Source organism: Spermophilus citellus, assembly GCF_964194105.1.
Source record: "Spermophilus citellus genome assembly, chromosome: 5".
In the NCBI taxonomy this organism is placed as follows: Eukaryota; Metazoa; Chordata; class Mammalia; order Rodentia; family Sciuridae; genus Spermophilus; species Spermophilus citellus.
The window spans coordinates 153,886,053-153,907,566 of NC_138186.1; the positions used below are offsets into that span (position 1 = coordinate 153,886,053).

The window sequence follows — 21,514 nt, forward strand, 5'->3', positions numbered from 1 at the left end:
GGATAATGTTAAAAGTCTGAAAGAAGACAACCCTACTTGGATATTTCTTTACCATAATACAATTTTCTTTGAGAAGTCTGTGATTGAAGTTTGCTGGCCTGGGGTGTAACTCAGTGGTAGGATGAGTGCTTAATATGTGGAAGGCCCTGGGTTCAATCCCCAGCACCCTCCCCCACAAAATTTAGTTAATGCCAATGACAAGCAGCTAAGGACACCATATGTGATATGATTTTTGTCAGACCCATTCTTACAAGTTTTCATCACTTCTTTGTGGTGGCCCTGCTGTTGACTTCCTCTATCAATTGCCAATTTTGCTAGGTTAATGACAGAGTAAGGACAACAAAGAAAGAACAATTTAGCTCAGCTCACTGCCCCCTTTAAAAAATAAAAAAAAAAAAACCCAGTTGATTTCTCTAGATTCCAGAGTAAGTTAATAACATTAAAACAATTCCAGAGACAAAGGTCTTTTTCTAATGCTTTTATTTAACCAAAAATCCTGGTGATTTCAAAATATATTAGACATTCCATTCACTGAGGACAAAAGAGGTTATTCTAAAACATTCTGTAATAGTCTTAAACTGGTTTTACCAGAGCAAAAAAGGAAAAAAGGAAGAAATCTATCCCAAAAGGCCATTATAAATTAGAAATTATACAGCTGTATTTCTTAGGCATTAAGGAAATTTACTTACACACACACACACACCACTTATGTATATTAGTTAAAAATATTCCATTTTTAAGATTAAATTTTATATAACACATATGACTATAAATGGGTTCCTGGATACAATGACTATTTCTAACTATTTTTAGCAAGAGAACTGAACTTCCCACTATCCAGTGCTGGTTTATAAATTGAATTTTGTAAATCTGTCAGAAAAAAAAAATGTTTCCTATCTAGCCTCCTCTGCCCAAAGCAAATATCAAAATGTCACCTCCCCTGCAGTGTCATAGTTATAAGACATCTCCCCCTCTTCTGAGCTCTACTGGAACTCACCCTGGGTCCTTCTTATCCCCTTTTATACCTCCTGAATGAGAATCTCTCTTATCTATCAATACATGTTTGTGGAAGAAAGAAGAAACAGAAAAATAAATAAGCATTATAGTTTAAGTTTTTAAAGCGTGAACTGTGAGTCAAACAAATCTAGTTTTGTCTCTCACTCCATTTACTCTGCATGTGGCAACTGACACTGACTTAACCTCTCTTAGCTTTTGCTTCTTCATTTAAATAATGGAGAAAATGAAGCCTCCCTCATGCTGTACTATGAAGGTGCAACTGAATAAAATGATAGACACACCACATACAGGCACTCAATTGAAAGGTGTTTCTCTTCCTGTATTCTTACCTCGCGAGCACAACTCAATTTTGTATTATGGTTGGTTGAACACAGGTCAATGTCTAGGGTGTTGAACGCAGGTCTATTTCCAAGGTGTACACTTTTGAAGGCAAAATCTTGCTCATCTTTGTTTCCTGTAGAACTTAGTGGAATGAATTGTGTGTTCTGGAGGCACAGTAACTGTGTGTTGCACTAAACTGGTGGTTGAGCCAGGATCAGACTCAAGCTGTGAAACAATGACCTAAAGATTTTGGCTCTTCAGGCTTTTTTTTGGTAATACAGTTCCTCTCATATAGTTCTGTTTTGTGATACAGTTCCTGAGCTATGGCTTAAGTCTTGAGACAGCCCACTATGTCTTAAATTAGGTTGTACAAAATAGAAATACTTACCTAAATTCTTTAGTAATTGATTAGAACACTGCTGCATTTCTCACTGTAGAAATTTCTGCAGGGGATCAACCTTATTCTGAGAGGAACAAAACTGAAGTCACTACTCTATGATGGAAAAAAAAATTGGATGGAAAATAGCACTGAGTCACATAAACATGAGCTACAAACTCCAGCTCCTCCCTGACTGGTTGTGAGACTTTAGGAAAATGCTTTAAAACTCAACTAAAACACATAGAGAGCTTAGTCTACCTTGGTTATCACATGGGGTCTTCGGGTACATAGGGAAGGAGATGCCTAGGAATACACTATACCACTACAAAACAGGACACAAAAACCAAGAAAATCACTGCTTTCTGTCTATATGAGATCTTCTTTTGTCATAGTTCAGTTTCGACTCTTATTCCCTCCTTTGGTAAATGACCATAATGTTAGTTCAATTCAGTAGAAAAGCTGTGTGTGTGTATGCATGTGTAAACACACGCATATAATAGTCTAGTGATGAGATCCACATAACCTTCATCTTTAATTTTGCATGTCAAAGAATCACAATGCAAGGAGAAATTGCCCTTACAAATCTATGCTACAGCCCATGCAGTACCTGTGAAGCAAAGGGCCCTTCTGCCCTCAGGCAGCCGGGACTGCATGCATTTTTTTTGTGTCTGATGCTAGAACAACATTGCACAACCCAGCTGCTTTCTGCCTTTCTCCTGTGTCAATCACAGCTTCCTTTGTAAAGTACAGCCCAAGGCCTGATGGAAAGCCACTCCCAGCAGCCCAGTAGCAGCTTGGAGGAGGAGCACACACCACAGTCCTCCCAGTTCGAGTGGGGCTTTTGTTTCTAGGTCATTTTACTAACATCACTTCAGGAATCTTAAGAAAACTGGGAAGAAGGGGCGGCAGCTTGGCCAGCTACAGACTACACACCGAAGAATGAATCTTCCCAAATTTCTGGAAAAAGTCCTCTTGTGCCCTGGTCAAGGCGTCTTCATCAATGAACACCACTGGCCTCTTGGCCATGACAAAGTACTGCACCTTCCTCAGATTCCAGCCCAGCACGTAGTGGAGCCAGCCGCAGACCGCGGCGGTGGAGCGGCCCACCCCTGCGTTGCAGTGAACATACACGGTGTGTCCATTCTCCAGAAGTGCGTGCAGGAGACACACTGCCTGCGGTAGCATCTGCACTCGGCCTGATGGAGAGAGCACAGCACACACAAGTGAACATAAGACCTCCATATGTCACTGTTACCTCCTCCAGCACACAGGGCCAGGCAGAGTGAGGCACGGCCATGTGCACTGGCTCTGCTTCGAAGGCAGAGGTGAGATGAGCTTAGAGGCCGATAACCAAGTGGAAAGAGCATTCCAGAGACACCTGGTGGGTCCCTTTGAACCTTCACTGAATGTCACTGCTCCTCTGAGTGGCTTTACTATCAATGCAAATTTCCCTCCAAAGAAAAGTTAACTGTCATCCATGGTCAAAATAGATATTTACATCTCTTACCAGGGCTCACAGAGATTGGTCAGTGGTTTTGGAAGATTTCAAAGAAAGCATGTTATATTCTGTCACCTGAATTTCATTTAACATAAAATGTTCTTCCATATAAATGTAAAACACAGAACTGGTCCACATTGGTTAAAGAATCAATCTTTTTCATTAATTAGACAGATGAAACCTGAACTAGAATTTCATGTTAATTTTCACTTGTCAAATGGAATGGCTAACTTATAATTGATATATGTGGAATAACCAATCATTTACTTCACCATGATGCAGTGAATACTAAAACTGATTCAATTTCTATGTTATTGGGCAATTATGATTATAGCTATTACCACTTTATGCTGGCTATTTCAATTATTAGGTTATCCAAATGTCTTCTCCTTCTGAGAGAAGATGTCCTATGCCCTGCTGAGTGCTGAGAGACTCCCTCCTCTTATCCTGCAGAGGCGCCCCCTAAAACCATCCAAGGAGTTACTGGATGCTTTCTGATCACAGCTTCCCACTAGAGAGATTTTAATAGTGAGTTGAAGTTTTTTAGTAAATGAAATCGAGAAGAAATAAAACAAAGAAACTATACAGAGCCCAGATTATAGATGGATACTTATACCTCCGTGTTCTCTAGGTGCTCTCTGTCCTCCACAGAAGGACACAATGGCCCCAGAAGGATCCTCTCAGGATCACACCGAGGAGCCCTGCCCGCCTACATTTTTCCATCCCACTGAATGACTGAAGTTGCGGTAAGCCCCTCCCTCACCTGCTGATCTCACCTGCTGACCTACCCCAAGATCTAGAACCCCCAGGAAATGCAGTCAAGTGAATTTAGCCCTCCGTCTTTAGATGCCCTCTTGAAACACAAGTGCCCTGAAGGTGCTAACACAACACAATGGAATTGGACGGACACACACACACACACACACACACACACACTGCCCTCCCCTTGAAGGTCCTCTCAGTCACCTGTCTACCTCAGCTTCACACCCACCACACTGAGACAGGAGTGGGAGACTCTGCAGAGAAGCCAGGATAACAGTCTAGCCTAGCCACCATGTTCTGTGAGTCTCCCTAATGAAGAGATTCAAAGCTACAGGCACCAGCCAGCAGTTTAGAATGAGTCTGAAAGGAATGTGTTGGTGCCTTAGGCCGCATCACTCTCTCTCTAGGGCCTGTTGCCCTGACATATGCTCTATCTTGATCCCAGTGTCTAAACTGAGCCATGAATTTTAACTCATGAAATGCTGCAGGCCTGGTTTCAGGTGTTCTGAGGTGGAGCTGGGCGGGGCTGCCATAGTTCCTTGTGGTCCCCTCCCAGAGGTACTAAATGTCCTGGAGATGCAGCAAGGTGTGGAGAGCATCTGATGAGCCAGTGAGGCGCCTCACTGCGGTCTTAGGGAAAGCACTGTGTGGTGGATTCACCATCTGAGTCAGGGGATCAGAGGTGGCAAAGCCTCCTAGGTTAGTTTGGTTGATCTTGCTGAGACGTGTGTCCTGCTTAACTGCAGGGCTTGTGTCCTACTCAGGGTTGGAAGGAGGTTTGCTCTAAGAAATTCTGGGTGGGTGGGAATGGAATCCCACTTGTAGTTCCTGCTCCCGATACCACTAGCATCAGGTGACAAGTTCTTTGCTAAGGCTGCTTCTCCAGACACTATATTCTTTGGCAGGAAATAAAAAATAATGTTGTTAATTTAGTTTTTGTTTTTGTTTTTGTTTTGTTTTGTCAATTGCCCAATCTATAAATAGACTACAGTGGCCATTTGCAGTAGAAGGTGCTGAACCCAGGAGTCCAGCCCCAGTGCTCAGCTTGCATGGCACCAGTGTGGCCAGCCTGCCAAACCAAGTCTTCAACAGACCCAGCCAGGATCTCTTCCCTCCGTCTGCTCAGAGGTTCCCCAAGGACAGGTCTGCTCCAAAGAGCCCAATTGATGTAATACCGTCCCCTTCCTTTTTATCTGTAAAAGGTTTTATCAAGAAGCATGTGCTCTGTTCACAAGTTAAAAAGGGATACGTGTTAGTTTGAGGCTCTCTCATTTCAGACACATCCTTCTGAGGGGTGTGTGTCAGCTGCCATGTGCACCAAAGGTGCCCAGCTTCACAGGGGCTTCACCAACATGGGGTAACAGTCACTGGAAGCCTTCTTCCAGAATCACCGAAAAATCCCACTTAAGATCTGTCAAATATTTAAGTAACAAACATAAGTCACTGGAAGCGGCTCAGAAAAGTAGCCAGTGCAGAGTGCTCTCCCATCCTAACCTGGCCTCAGCCAGAGCCCTACTTCAGTTTGACCTTTAGAGACTGCACCCTGCCCTGACTAATTATAGATAATACATACTGAGCCCTTTTTACCTGGCAAGCATTCTGCACTAAATATTCTGCGTGATACTGCTCATTTATAACCACCTCTTACCAACTATGAGGCCACTTCCATTTCTATTCCTAATTTTTAAATGAAGGAACAGAGTTACAGAAGGTTGCCCTAAGTTATTCCCTAAGTGGCCACTCCAGCCAAGACAGTTCAGAGCCTCTGATCTTAACTGAGGTCCTTCTCTAACTGACCTGGTTTCTGATACTTTCCTCCCCCCCATCTTGTGAGTCTGAATTCCCACCCTACTTACCCAGTCATGATGCTGTTCTTATCCCGTTGAAGAGCAGCATCCTCCATGGGATGTAGCACCTCTGCCCCACCCTAGAGAAACTCTCTGCACCCAAGCCCATCTCCCTGCTTGAAAACCCATCCAAGGGAGCCCAGAGTAATACAAAACCCACCATGGAACAAAAAGAAGATGGATAAGATCAGGGCTCACCATAATATACCCTAAACAATTTAGAGTTGATATCAGAGTCGATAAATTTTAAGTTTCCTATATATAATCTCCATGCAGAACTTAATCTGATAAGGAGTTTCCATTCTTAAAGACAGTAATACCTCATGATAAGGCAAAATTCCAGATCTTTTCATTTAAAATGTTTCATATTTTAAGTGTTGGCAACAAAGTTGAAAAACTGTAAACCCTATGTAGGTCAAACAAAACACACTACCATCTGTGTTTCTCACTTTGGAATTTAAAATGAGCCTTGGGTCTCAGTAGATGCTCAATAAACATTCATTAAACCATGAACAAAAATGAAACAACAGAAGAAGACAGAAGTACCTATTTGATCTGAGACAGAGCTAGACCCTTCTCTCCCAACTGTAACCTACACCTGCTCCAGACTAACCCAATCCTAAAATGATTAAAATAGCATCCTGAGAGCACCACTGAGTGAGGCAAGGTTGTGAGAATGAGAAGAGAGAGAGAATTTGGGCAGGTAATGTGGAGCAGCCTGGGGCATTAGGGTCTGAGATAAGGGAGGGTCTCAAACCCCAAAGGCATGCTTTACCTGAGGTTGACCTGAAGAGTTTATTCATGGCACACTGTTCAGCCTTCCTCAGTCACACAAACACACACATTTCCTTTCTTACTCCAGAGGCAGACACATAAAATGTCATTATTATATTGTGCACATCTTCTTTTCCACCTTTGGATTATAAGGTTCAGCTCGTCTAGAACATTCTTTGGTAGAAACTTACAACTAGGCACTAATCATATAATCCCAACTTGTTGACTTTCAAAGCCCTTTATTCTATTGTTACCCTCCAGTAAGGCAGAAATTACTATTCCCCTTTCCCAGTGCAGGAACTAACCTGCCAGTATCACAAGCCACAAAGAGGTCTGGGGCTGGCGGCCAGATGTTCTGGCTCCAAAGTCAGCATCTTCCCACAACGGCAGAGCCAAATGCAGTCTGCTGAGTGAAAAGAACTCAGGCTGGAAGAAATAACAGGGGGGTTGCTGAGGACTCCGGGATGCACGTTAACTCATCTGGGAGGCAAGGGAAGACCATTTGTCATACGCAGCACTGAAGGAACACAGGTCAAGACTCAACCTGAATCCTTTCTATGTGAGGGACATTTTAATGAGTAGATTCGGTTTGTTTTGTACAAGTGGGTGCTGGATGCGGGGGGTGGGTGGGGGGGGGGATTTTCATTTCTCAAGTGAAAGACAAAAACTACATTTTAAAAAATATGAAAAAGAAATCTAAACGACCCCTCCACATATGACAAAGTATACCAGAGTAAGATCAATAGCACCATTGATTGTAACAGGTCTGTGACAACCAGTAGTGACAGGACAGCCTAACAGCCTGTCTCCCTTCTCAGACTTTATCTGACAGCATTGTGCTGTGGTGCAAAATGCTTCCAAGTGGATCTTTTCTCTAGTTCTAAAAATATTCAGCTGGACTAATCTATACTTTCATTGTGCTAATATTGTGAAGCCACATAGATTAATCTACTGGTAAAACGTTTCCCGGTGCTCAGGAATGGTTGTTAACTCTTTGATTTACTCCTCCAGGTTTCAGGTTTAGTGAACCAAAGAAACTCTTTTTTTTTTAAGTCTTAGAGTTTCACCTGTTTCCGATGGGAGGTCTCATTTTGCTGCCACCCACTGCCTCTGTGTGAGAGATGGTCACGGCTGCACCAGATCTAGTGACCCAATGACCCCAAAAAAGATTTGAGTACAACAAAAATGTGTGCTTGTGGATTGTTTTCCCTCAGGCTTCTGCAGACCTCCAAAATATCAAGCAAATTACCTCCTAGCAGCATGGCCTTCACATGATCAGTGCATAGGAGGGAACGGAGGCTCTGCATAGTGTTAGCTCAACTTTTCCCAGTCTGTCCCCCCACCGTGTTGCTCAGCAGGTAACAATATTATCAGGTCAGAATCAAAGAAACTTAAATTAAAATGCTCCATGGGAACTAGTCATACTACCCTAACAATTTTCTCTGCTTTGAAATCAGAGAAACAAATTGGGCAGGGCAAGGATCACCTATATTCAACCAACGCTCTTCTATGTAAATGAAGTTTCTTTTTTGATGTTTTTCTTCCTTAAGAAAGGGCCAAACTTTCAAGACTAAATCAGGCTCCCTTGGATCAGATTACTAAGGGAAAAAAAACAAACTGTCAATAATGTTCCACACCTTCAGAAACAAAAATCACACTCCAACCTCAGTGATAGTTCAGTTCAGACACAGACCCACAAGGAGGCCCAGTTTGGCCACGTGCACCACCTGAGGTCGATACAGGATCAAGGTGGCCAGGGAGATAGGTTTTCCCACCTTGCATACCATTGACATTGGGGGAGATAAGCTACCTTCCCTACAAGTCATGGCTGTGCATAACAACAGTTGGTCATGAGTGTCAGAGACTAAACTAGTTGGTCCATAGGATCTGCAAGAGTATTTGTGAGAACACAGAGAGAAGCTTTGTAGTCTGGTTTTTGGAGCAATGTTCTGAGTCAGGTTGCCAGCCTTGAAATCCAGGCTGTGCCTCTTTCTAGTTCTATGGCCTGACCAGGTTACTTAACTTTTTGTACTTGTCTCTTCCTCTGCAAAATGGAGATGACAACATCTAACCAGAGTCCTGTTAAAGCATTAAATGAGTTAATGTATGCAAATTTCTCAGTATTGTGTTTGATGCCTAATGTGCATTGTAGGGAAGAGGGCTGATGATGGAAACACTTCCTGGTTTCCTGTCTAGGCAGCCCTGCCTTCCTTCTTTCCTTCAGAACAATGGATCCCTAAATTCTCTTAGCCCATGCCATCTCCACAGCTCTCTGCTGCCCCCTGCTGACAGGATGCTGATACTATCAGCTACTTTGTTCTCTCGGCTACAGGTGCCTGGGCTCCTTTGCAACAATTACTTCATTCTCCAACCAGGCTGAGAGATATAGATCATTCCTTTAAAATCCCTTGCTTATGAACCTTGCTGATCTCCCCTAGCCTGCCCTTTCTCCAGCCATACCTGCCTGTCTAGGTCATGCCTACGCCAAATGCCATGACATTCACAAAGCCTCCCTGTGCTCCTCCACAGAATGGGCTGCTGCAAAGCCATAGTCCTCCAGAGCATGTACCTCATTCCTCTCACATCCACCTCTGTCTGCACTACACTCTGAACTTGTCTTACTGCCTCTTGCCATTCAGTCCAAATCATGCCTTATTTGTCTCTGGTTCCTTGGCCACACCCTAGCCACACACAATTCCTTTTTCACAAAGACCTGCTCAGCAAGCACCTGTGCAATCAATAAAGACTCCTATCAACACCCTGGCTCCGCTGCGTTATCTCTCACATTCTCTCCATTTCACTCACCCCCTCACAGACCCCCCCAGCTTCACCTTCAGTCCATTCTCCCAACTATAATCAAAGAGCACTTCTAGAGAAAAAAAAAATGAATCTTGGCATTTCCCAGCTTCCCAACCATTCATCTGCTTGTCACTGCTTTGGGACAGTATAAAGTCCTTACTGTGGCCCAAATCCTGGTAGAGGTCTTCCCTCCTTCTCACATTTGCAGCCCCATTGGTCTTCCAGTTCCCTCAACACTCCATGCCCTCTCCTGCCACAGGAATTCTAATCGGCCCCTCTGCCTGGGAGTCTCTCTGCCACTCACTCTTCCTCCAGTCTACCCTCAGACCTTAGCTCAGACATCACTTCCTGAGAAACCTTCCTGGATTATCTGTCGCTCTCACAGTATTATCTATGTATCTTCCTAACAAAGGAATTCATATTTTTAATTTTTTATTTTTACTTACTAATGTACAACATCCCTATAGGACTATAACCTTCACAAAGACAGGAGTTGTACCTGCCTTTCTTTCTATGTCATGTTCCCAGCAACCAGCATAACGTCACACACATAGCAGATACACAATGAATATATATTTAATAAATAAGCAAATTTAAAAAGCCAAGTTAAACAGAATCTTAGCCAAAGCACCAAAATATACACATTAAATATATTAAATCTGAAACCTTATATTTATACATTTATACCATTATATTTATACATTTATACCATTATAAATATAAACCTTATATTTATACATTTATACCATTCATATTTAAGACATTCAATTATAGACACAAGGACAGACAGACTGAGACACATTCAACAAGAAGCTAGAGCAGCTCTTCTGATCCTTACCTTCAGTGCTCATGTCTGGTGTTGGCATCCAGATGTAGACCAAACCTTCTTCCTTATACAGTTTAATCATAGTGTCTGGACTCATGGGTTCGGGGTAGCGGTTACAGCCGGAGGAATTCTGGACAATATCCCATTCCGTCTGGAAATTCATGACAGCCGTGATCCCCAACTCATGCTTCAGTTTGATGGTTACGTGTTCCACTTGGCGGGGGCAACTACCCAGCCAGATATTTGGTAAAATTCTAATGAGAACATATGAGGTCAACTGTCACTATTGTTCTGATTTGAGTTCTAAGTAACTGCATAAAACACATACTATTAAAAAGCAATTAACCTCTTAATCTGGCACAAGAGAAACTGGATTTTTAAGGATTTGAGATTATTATTATTATTATTATTATTATTATTATTATTATAAGGTAAGGAGTACTGATATAACTGTAGGGAAAAAACAAATAATTCAATTAACAAGAATGTCAGGAAATGGGCATTAGCAAACCAAATCTAACAATATATTAAAATAAGCTCATCAAGTCGTATTTATTCCATGAATGCATAAAGTGCACAAATCCATTAAAACATTTCAAATGACAGCAAATTAAAGGTGAAAACTTCTATAATTTCCTCAATAAATTCTGAAAAACATTTGCTAAAAGTATTCATTCCTGTTTAAATCCCAATATAAAATTCTTTCTTTCTCTTTATTTATTTTTTATTTATATATCACAGCAAAATGCATTACAATTCTTATTACACATATAGAGCATAATTTTTCATATCTCTAGTTGTATACAAAGTATATTCATACCAATTTGTGTCTCCACACATGTACTTTGGATAATAATGTCCTTCATATTCCACCATCATTTCTAACCCCGTGCCCTCTCCCTTCCCCTCCAACCCCTCTTCCCTATCTAGAGTTCATCTAACTTGAAATCCATATGTAACAAAATGAAATTAATCCCTATCTCTCACCATGCACAAAACTCAACTCAAAATGGATCAAGGACTTAGGAATAAAACCAGAGACCCTGCATCTAATAGAATAAAAAGTAGACCCTAATCTCCATCATATGAGATTAGGCCCCAACTTCCTTAATAAGACTCCTTTGGTGCAAGAATTAAAATCAATAATTAATAAATGGGACAGACTCAAACTAAAAAGTTTCTTCGCAGCAAAGGAAACCACCTGTGAAGTGAATAGAGAGCCTGCATCTTGGGAGAAAATCTTTACCCCTCACACATCATATAGAGTGCTAATCTCTAGGGTATATAAAGAACTCAAAAGGCTAAACACCAAAAAAAACAAATAATCCAATCAATAAATGGGCCAAGGACCTGAACAGACACTTCTCAGAAGAGGATATACAATCAATCAACAAATATATGAAAAAATGTTCTGGGGATGTGGCTCAAGCGGTAGCGCGCTCTTCTGGCATGCACTCGGCGCTATGTTCAATCCTCAGCACCACATACAAACAAAGATGTTGTGTCCACCGAAAAATAAAAGATAAATATTAAAAAATTCTCTCTCTCTCTCTCTCTCTCTCTCTCTCTCTCTCTCTCTCTTTAAAAAAAAAGTTCAACATTGCTAGCAATTAGAGAAATGCAAATCAAAACCACTCTAAGATTTCATTTCACCCCAGTAAACCCCTATATAAAATTCTTATAGTTTAGGACATTTCAAATATGCTAAACACCAGAAACTAACAAAAGACAAATTTCTTTCAAATAAAATCAAAATTAACTCCATCAGCACCCAACATTGGACTATTTCATTAAATGCTGAGAAAAGGTAGTATTACCATGAGCAAAAACAAGAAGATAATATCATGTTTTCAAGTATTATCCTATACCTGAAAATCCTTAAGCCTGGATGCCACACTCAGTTTCTGAATTGGTAGGTCTGATTTGAGACTCCAACAAGTTCCCAGGTGATGCTAACACTGCCAGTTCAGGAGCTACACCTGGAGAACCATCTCCCTAGGTGATCCAACTACAAAAGATATGTGAGGTATTTAACTTATTCAGGTTAAAAAACCTGGGAGAGGGAAAATGTACAAAAATCAAGTAGCTTTTCTTCGTATGAAAAATAGCCAGGAAGAAATGGGGTAGGGGCAGTTCTGATTTAAAAATAATAACAATGCATTTAACCAAAAAGAACAATGAAATCTATTGGAGAACATTTAAAAAACACAAAATAGGGGCTGGGGTTGTGGCTCAGTGGTAGAGCACTCGCTTAGCATGTGTGAGGCCCTGGATTTGATCCTCAGCACCACATAAAAATAAATAAACAAAATAAAGGAACTGTGTACAACTAAAAAAATACATATTAAAAAATAAATAAATAAAAAATACAAAGTAGAGAATTACTACACTCTTTAATTGAAAGATTTAATATCATAAAGTTTAAAAATCACAAAAATGTATTTTAATAAATTAATTCATAAATTTAATGCATATCATTTATTGCATGTAATACATATCATCTTGTTTTTCATTGTTTCACATGTACACATTCTGTCCAGAACCAATGGTTAGGTCCTGTATATCAAGTTTTACTTGAATCATGTTGTCAGGAACTCAAGGCAATCAGACAATAGTTATCAGATAACACGGGTACATATGATTGATGCTCACCAGTATTCCCAGACATTCCTTTTCAAGTATTGAGGACCAAACTTCCTCTCTGCCTCAAGTTACACACAAACATGTGACTTGCTCTTTTCAATAAACTATGAGCTGAAGTGATGTGCCACTTCCTGTGTAAGACAGTTGGGATGGTTCTCCACACTCTTTCACTGCTGTAATGATATGTGAGTGCGTGTGGACACTGAGCTATTAAAAGTCTGTAGCTACCTGGATCATCAAACTACTGCAGGAGGACAGCTTCCCTAGAGAGTTAATGGCATCTTGTGTTAAGCCATTTAACATTATTTGTTACACAGCATGATTTGTCTTGTTCTAACAAATACAATGCCTGAATAATTTATTTCCTGAAATTCTTAATATGCAGGAAAGAAATTGAGCAGAAGGATTATTCAGGTAGTTCCTTCAAACTGACTTTAGAGTTGTGATTCTTGACTGGGGCAAAATTTTGCTCTATAAACATTTGGTGATAATTATGGAGACAGTTTGGATCATCACACTGGGTGATGCTATATGTACCTACTAGATTAAGACCTGGGATGTTGATAAAATCCTACAGTGTGTGGGTCAGGCCCCAACAATAACAAACTATCTAATCCAAAATGTCAGTAAACCAAAGTATGTAAACTTGATATGGGAAAATAAGATAGTGTAGAGCTCCCAACAATTTCTCAAGAGAGAAGGAATCTGACCTGAGAGTGTGTGACTCATCAGTTGTGCTGTTCTGACAGTAATATGACAGCTCAGGTCATATTTTAAAATATGTATACAATGTATATAAGAGAGGGTCTAGAGAGTAAAACAAAAGCCTAATATTAGATACTAAACAACACTATAATGTTTTTATAAACACAGCCAGAAAACAGTTCCAATGCTGATTCTCACATGACATTTTCAATGGAAAAACCTGTCTGATGTCAAGCCAAGGTATTTGTCATCTCTAAGATTTTGGTGTGCTCATCTTTAGAAAGAGTCTAAGAATAACTAATACCTAGGAGTTTTGTAAAGAATAAATATAGGGCTGGGGATGTGGCTCAAGCGGTAGCGCGCTGGCCTGGCATGTGTGCGGCCCGGGTTCGATCCTCAGCACCACATACCAACAAAGATGTTGTGTCCGCCGAGAACTAAAAAAAATAAATATTAAAAAATTCTCCCTTTCTCTCTCTCTCTCTCTCTCTCTCTCTCTCTCTCTCCTCTCTCACTCTCTCTTTAAAAAAAGAAATATAATTATATATGCATATATAATTATAATATATAATATATATATAATATATTTGGATAGAACTGACCATCATGAATGCACAAGCAACACAATTGGAGTTTATGTGAGTTTACAATAATCTACTGGTTTGGGTCATTTACTTTGCATTGTATTATACTGACCCTTTGGGTAACTTTCCATTGTTGTCTATATTCTCCATTAGAAGGCTGCAAGGTATAGAACACTCCCTACTTTTTTAAAGTATGGAATCTAATTTGTTTTGGTTTTTTTTTTTGCCCTTTTCCTTTGGGTTGTTGTTGTTGTTGATGATGTCAACATGAGTAGCCACCTGGCTAATCTTTGATTGTGCATATTACTCATCCTCAGGGAAATTATAAGATCTAGCACTACTTTCCAAAGCCTCATCCTTATTGTCCTACAGAAGACGATTTCCCGTTTTGTTTTTTTTTTTCTTTTTAAAATTTCCTTGTGAAAATCCTTATTGCAGATTACTGTGGTAAAAATAAAGGAATAAAAGAAAAAAGAAACGCAGGAAAGACGTAATGGTGTTAGAAAGAGGGCATGGGATCCCGAGGCCTTTTCACCTTATTACTGACCCCAAAGAATTCTCAGATACTCCTTTGGACTCAGTGAACTGAAAACCCACAAGCAAGAACATTTATAAAGTGTCCAAGATCTGTGACTGACCAGGATATTGTTATCTGAGTATTTAGTCTTCTCGGAGTAGAAACTTCCGAGTGAAAACAGGACTTGCCTCTATCTATATGGTCCGTCTCTCCTTCCATTATCCCTTAAAGATTACTTCTCCAGGAATCTGCTGAATGCCAGTGGGGTGGGGATTTGGGGCTCCAGATGTATACTTTGAGGTTTAACTGAGCATACTAAAGTCTCCTATGCTGGAATAAAGAAAAATGGGCGCCTCAGTTAGCCAAGCAATATAACCTATTGAGCAGTAACGGGTGTAAGATGTTAAAAGTGAATGTTCATGACAGGCAAGCTCAATTCCAAATTTTATTCAAGGGTTCTCTTGAATGTTGTACTCTTGGAGTGGGTAGCCCTTAATATTTAACTAGTCAATGAATGTAAAAATAAAGTGGCAGGGTGTTTTATCACATAAGATTTACATAAAAGCTAAAGAATAATTTATAGAGATACACAAAGGATAAATTGGGACAGCCGAGTCTTTAAAGTAAGAAACCATAATCCCGAATCAGAGTCAGCACATAGAATCAGTCACAAGTTGATGCTAAAAGAGGTATTATTCTGCCACCTTGTTCTACCCTGGTCTTGAAATGTTTTTTTTTTTTTTTTTTTGCTTATTTGTTTGGTTGTTGTTTGTTTGTTTAATGATAGAGAAACTTAGAACAATTCAAACTTGGTGCCTTAACACATGAACTTCCCACATGCCGTTTCTGAGGGAAATAGAGCCTTGGAATATACAACCACATATTCTCGTCACAAAAAATCTCCAGTTTCTGTGTCAGGTCTTTCCAGATTTTTCGTAACATAGTTGACTTTTCCTCCACATTTACTAGAATTCAGACCATACTTAACAAATATAAAGTGATTTTCTAAAATAAAATGCAATGAACCTAGGAGACAGATAACTAAAGACAGACCCAAAAAAAACACTCTATTCAAGAAAGGAGAGTTAAGTTAATAAAGGGAATTGTACTGAGCTACTACACGGAACATGGAGGTAACAACGGAGCTTGTGAGAAACTCACAAATCAGTGGATTCTGCTTAACAGACAGCTGAAGTGCCCTTTCTGTGCATCCTATTTAAGTTTGTTCTCTACTGGAAGGGACTATATTTCTAGTTGTATGATACGCTAGAGGTAACAGGATGTATGATGTACTTTCTAAACAGTAATTAATTTTTACTTATCCATTGAAAAGAGAATAATTTAACACCACTGAAAAACCATTTTTACTTATTTCATCTTCTTCTGGATGTCAGCAGTACTTTAAACAATTTTTAATATCAGGATTTTTAAGGTGAAAAAAAAAGCTTGTTGAAATATGAGATTTAGGGAATAAAAATTCTGTTAAAGTAGTTTTAATGCAAGACACACCAAAATTCAAAGATGTAATAAAGGAATAAAAGTTATAGCTTACAATTTTATTGCAAATTATATTATAAAACCTCCAGAGAAGTATTTTATGGATAATTTGCCATAGATTATCAGAGATTTCTGGCTGCTATACTATAGATTATTTGGAAAAGTCTGAGAACCACTGCACCAAATGGATAATGACACTGTCAATCCAGACACAAGTTTCCAAACCTGGCTTTACATTCAGGTCACACAAGGTACTTGTATAAAAGCATCTATTAACGGGATCCATCCAAGAGATATTGTTAAAGGAGCTCTGTAGTGAGGTCTGTGATTCTGTGGATTGTTTGTCTTTTAGGTTAATTTGTTTGTTTGTTGTTTTTAGAAATAAACCAGTTTACCTATAGAGACAGATTTCAGGACCATTAGCCTGGCAGGTCCCAAAAAGCCTGTCAGAGAAGCTTAGTATATGGACATCAGTACCTTTTAAAAGCAGTATAGATCTGGAGATGAGAGGAAATGGACTTGCTTAGCTCTACACATGTGCATATGAAGTGAGGTCCACTCCTTTCTCCAAAAATAGTTTCAAGGCTGCAAATGATTCCTAGAGAGTAAGGAATGGGAACCTGTTTTGAGAAAGTTCTAAGAGAGAAAATGTGTATCCATGTGTTGAACTCATGTCTTCTAAAAAGTCAACACTAAATCTACCTGTGAACCATGAGAAATATTTAATGTAGTTACATGTATTCAGAATAAACTTCTGGGGGGCTGGAGTTTTATCTCAGTGGTAGAGCACTTGCCTGGCACACGTGAGGCACTGGATTTGATCCTCAGCACCACATAAAAATAAATAAATAAAATGAAGGTATTGTGTCCATCTACAAAAAAAAAAAAAATAATAATAAAGAATAAACTTTTGGCCATGCACAGTGGTGCACGCCTGTCATCCCAGCATCTTGGGAGGCTGAGGCAGAAGGATTGCGAGTTCAAAGCCAGCCTCTGCAAAAGTGAGGTGCTAAGCAACTTCAGTAAGACCCCGGCTTTAAATAAAATCCAAAATAAGGCTGAGGATGTGACTCAGTGGTAGAGTGTCCCTGAGTTCAATTCCCAGTACCATAACAAAGCATAAACTTTTGTAGAACAAAAATATAAGCTTGAATTTTTACTATGTCTGCTGTGATTCAACCAATCTAGACTGAAGTAAAAATCCATCTTAGTAATATTAAAACTAAGCTAAGGACCAGGGGAAAGAAATGGATGGCTGACATTGCGGAACCTTACTTTCCTGAACTGCAAATCAAAATCAATTTAATTCATTTGAGTGAATCCTGATTTGTGGTTGCAGGTAGTCACATCACAATACTACACCGTTTGCCTCACCTGTCAGGCAGAGGCCTGTGGTACCACAGCTACTGAAGCATATGAATCAGAGCTGCTTGCTCCACCTCAGCTGTCAGTCAAAGGAGGACTCACTGGCAATAATGAGGACATCAGACAGAATGAGCAACCAAGCACTTTGCAAAAAACACTGCAGGGTATTGACAGGAGGCGCTGGTGTGGAAACGGCAAGAGATACCAGGAGACAAGTCCATTACATGGACTCTGCTTCAGAGGTGCCATCACTAATGACCATGAGAAGTGGCAGAATAACCTTTTCCTAAAGGTGAAAATTAGCATTCTCGTGTGTCCATAGGAGAAAAATTATTAGGAAACCCACAGGACTGATGAAACCAATGCACGAACATAGGCTTTTGTTTACTTATCACACCAAGGGACCACGATTTTTTAAAACGGATAAATTTAAAGCACAGTTCCTAATTTGGATCATTGTGCTACATTTACCTTACTTAATATTTTATTATGAGCAATTAAATATAAAATTAAAATGTGAACTGGCTGTTAAATAATGAATAAAGAAAAAGTCTATCAGTCCTATAATTTAGATCCCATTAGTAGGAAAGCAAAAGAAAAATTAAAATCAACCTCTAGTAAACTCCAAGCTTCATTAGCACACATTAGATAGCGCCTTCTGCTAAAAATGTGTCCTCTTAACATCAAGGGTTAAGTTGTTAATGTTAAATGGCTTTACCCCAAAAGGGTGCTTCTACCAGGCTATGGTTAAGGCTGATTAACTGCTCCAAGACAAATTCCAATTTAGAGAGTTATACTAATTAGCTTCTTTTTTTTTAAAGAGAGAGAGAATTTTTTAATATTTATTTTTCAGTTTTTGGTGGACCCAACATCTTTATTTTATTTTTTATGTGGTGCGAAGGATCGAACCCAGCACCCATGCCAGGAGAGCGTGTTACTGCTTGAACCACATCCCCAGCCCAACTAATTAGCTTCTTTATTAAAACATAGCTCTATTATAGTGGTAGACTATGGTGTATATAAAGCACACGCTAATTTCTATAAATGCAGTTACTTTATATCGTTTTTAGATATGCTATGTAGTTTATAGCCAAATGAAATAAACAATTTTTGACATACTGTTCTTTTACTTTCTATATTATTAAATATCATGTAATTAAATTAATCATGAAGCCCTCTTATGGTTTGCATCTCCCAAAATTCATGTGTTGAAAACTGACTCCCGGCTCTGCAGGGTATAGACTTATTTAAAGGTAGGGTCTCTATGGAAGTAATCAAGTCAAACTGAGGTCATCAGGACATCCTAAGATGACAGCTGTCCATTTGGATAAAGACACTGAGGGAGGATAATGTGAAGACAACAGGGAGAAGACAACTGCAAGGAGAGGGGCCTGGAACAGATTCTTCTCTCACAGCCTCAGAAACCTCAGCCCTGCAGAAACCTGGGTCCCAGAATCCAGAAATGTGAAACAAAATATTTCTACCATGTGGGCCAACCATTTAACCACTTTGTTATGACAGTCCAAGCAGACTAGTAGGTTTAAACATCCAGGCTTAAAATGCACCCAACCAGACTCTTTCGGGATGAGTAGATCAGGTGTACTGGAAGCATTCTAACAGATATTCTTCACCATTTGTCTTGATGCCTGTAATTCTACAAATACCATTACCATTTGATTGTGGTGCCCCAACTGTTCTCTTAGTCACAATGGTACCCTCCTTCTGTCCTTCATTCATGTCCTTCAACCTGTCCCCGATCACCTCCCATGTGGTTGAAGCCCTAACCCATTCAGGCTTCCTTCTTGATCTCATGACTCAATTCTCAAGTCCCCTGGTTTTCAGTTTTAATAAATGGACTATAGTGTTGACTGAGCCCCTTACATGGGATTTCAGAGAATGGGCCTCAATTGAGACATCATCTGAAATGTAAATAAAAGGAATTTCCCGTCCCAAATTCATAGCTGAGAGTTAGGCTCCTAACTTTGTAAGCCTCTTGAGTCCAAAGAGGTCTTCTTATTTTCAAGTAGTTGTTGCCCTGGAATTTTATTTATATGTCACACTAAGAAGTTATGGTGGTAAAGAGGACCACTAGCACACTTTGTTTGCTTAAGGTCAACTACAGGTGATACAAATATTGAGACAAATAACTAGGCCTGCAGCCTCAACTGGTAACCTTGATATGTTTTTTGATCCTATTAACATATCCTTTTGGTATGTTGTTTCTAGAACTGAGAATTCCTTAAAAGAGTAAAATGCCATCTTTTAAAATTTTTTCACATAATGAACTTGGAAGGGTTTGTTTAAAATCAATCACTTGCATAATGAATTTGGAACCACAAGAAATCCAAGAAGTAATAAAAGATTCAACTTATGAATTTTCATATTTGTCCTAAAGTCATCCTGCCCGTTCAACAAACATGGAGCAATGCCTGCTTCTTGCCAGGTGCTCAGCCATTGGTGGCGAGCAAGACAATCCTCCCCCAAGCCCACATCATTTGAGGAGGATGAGGAAAAATACACAAAATGTACAAAATCTATAGAGTTCATTGGTAACATGTTAGGGTCTGTAAACAAGTCAAGATGGCGCCTGGCATTTTGCCAGAGGGAGTGGTTTGTGAAGTAACACCAGCAAGCCATTAAGTGTGGAGATTCCTTATTGGTTGACTGCTGTATCTAGTTTATGTTAATTAAGATAAGCTGTGTGGAATGTATATATACCGCTCCTGCCCTACAATAAACGGCTCCCACTCCTGCTGTATCAATCTACACAAGTTGCTCGTCACCCTCCCCCGTTATTTTGCTGCAGCCGGACTGCGGCAGATATTTTGCTGCAGCCGGACTGCGGCAGTAACATGCTCTTGAGGGCAACAGCAGAAGGGTAAAGAAGAGAACCAGGTGGAGGCAATATTTCAATTAGAAAGGTCCTCTCTGAAAAGGTGACATTATAACTGAATTTGGACATAGGAAAAGGAGCAAGATAGGCAAAGTCCTTATGGTGAGAGAGTCAGGTATACTTCAGGAACTGAAAAAAAAAAAAAACCTAGAGACATGGAGCAAGACAAATGATGAAGAATGTGGGATCAGACAGATTAAAATGTCTACCACCTTAGGGACATGCTAGGAAATCCGCATACTAATATAAAATCGCTGAAAAAATTTTAAGAAGACAGTGACATGGACTTTAAAATTTAGAGTTTTAAAAGGAGACTCCGGTATTATGTGGAAAATGGATTGGGCAGGAGATGCAGTAGAAATTACAGAGAAAGAGGTACAGGTTTGGAGGGGATGAATACAGTGAGGGTGCAAATAGAGAGGAGTGGACACTTTCAAGGTGGACTCCATGGGTAGTGTCCACTCCTCTCTATTTGCACCCTCACTGTATTCATCCCCTCCAAACCTTGTACCTGCACGTTAACTGTGCAATGTCCAAGGGAGAGGGAAAAGTCAAAAGCAATTCCACATCTACTGATGTGACACTATAATCTACATTTTCCAGCCAGATTCACATTCAAGAAAGCCAATATCTGTTTCTCTACTACGTATCTTTACAAAATTTAGACTCATTCAACATTGTATTTACTGGGCATCTTGCTAATGGCATCCATATGCCCCAAAGCAGGATGATATCAAGGTATTTTAAACTTCCTTTCCTTTCCATCAGTCTTTATTTCTATTAGTGAAATATTAATAAGATGGAATTTTATTAATGTAAGAGCTTTGTATGTGGGATGTGTAGCTCATCAATTAAATTTAACTCATATCAAGGAAATACCTACTATAGACAAAATGGTACACAATTAAAGAGATTTATTTACTTAATCAAGTCACTAAAGAGACATTTTAAAAATTAATTCTTTAGATCTATGGATCTTTAAATCAACTGTAGAACAAAAATGAATTTAGAAACTGAAACAGTTGGAAAATGGAAAAAAAATCACGATTTTTCTTCTCTGTAAAAAAAATGCTAATGTCTTCTTCAT

The 21,514-nt window shown here is 39.6% G+C and overlaps 1 protein-coding gene across 1 annotated transcript in view; it reads right to left on the reverse strand.

The window, feature by feature from the left end:
- Positions 1-463: 463 nt before the first annotated feature.
- Positions 464-21,514, reverse strand: part of EPM2A (EPM2A glucan phosphatase, laforin) — a 122,404-nt gene continuing 101,353 nt past the window's right edge. Inside the window, exons 3-4 of the mRNA XM_081294027.1 lie at positions 10,236-10,477; positions 464-2,913 (exon numbers count right to left, since the gene is read on the reverse strand). Coding sequence (XP_081150153.1) covers positions 2,636-2,913; positions 10,236-10,477 — 520 coding nt within the window. The 3' untranslated portion in view covers positions 464-2,635. The remainder of the gene's footprint in view (positions 2,914-10,235; positions 10,478-21,514) is intronic.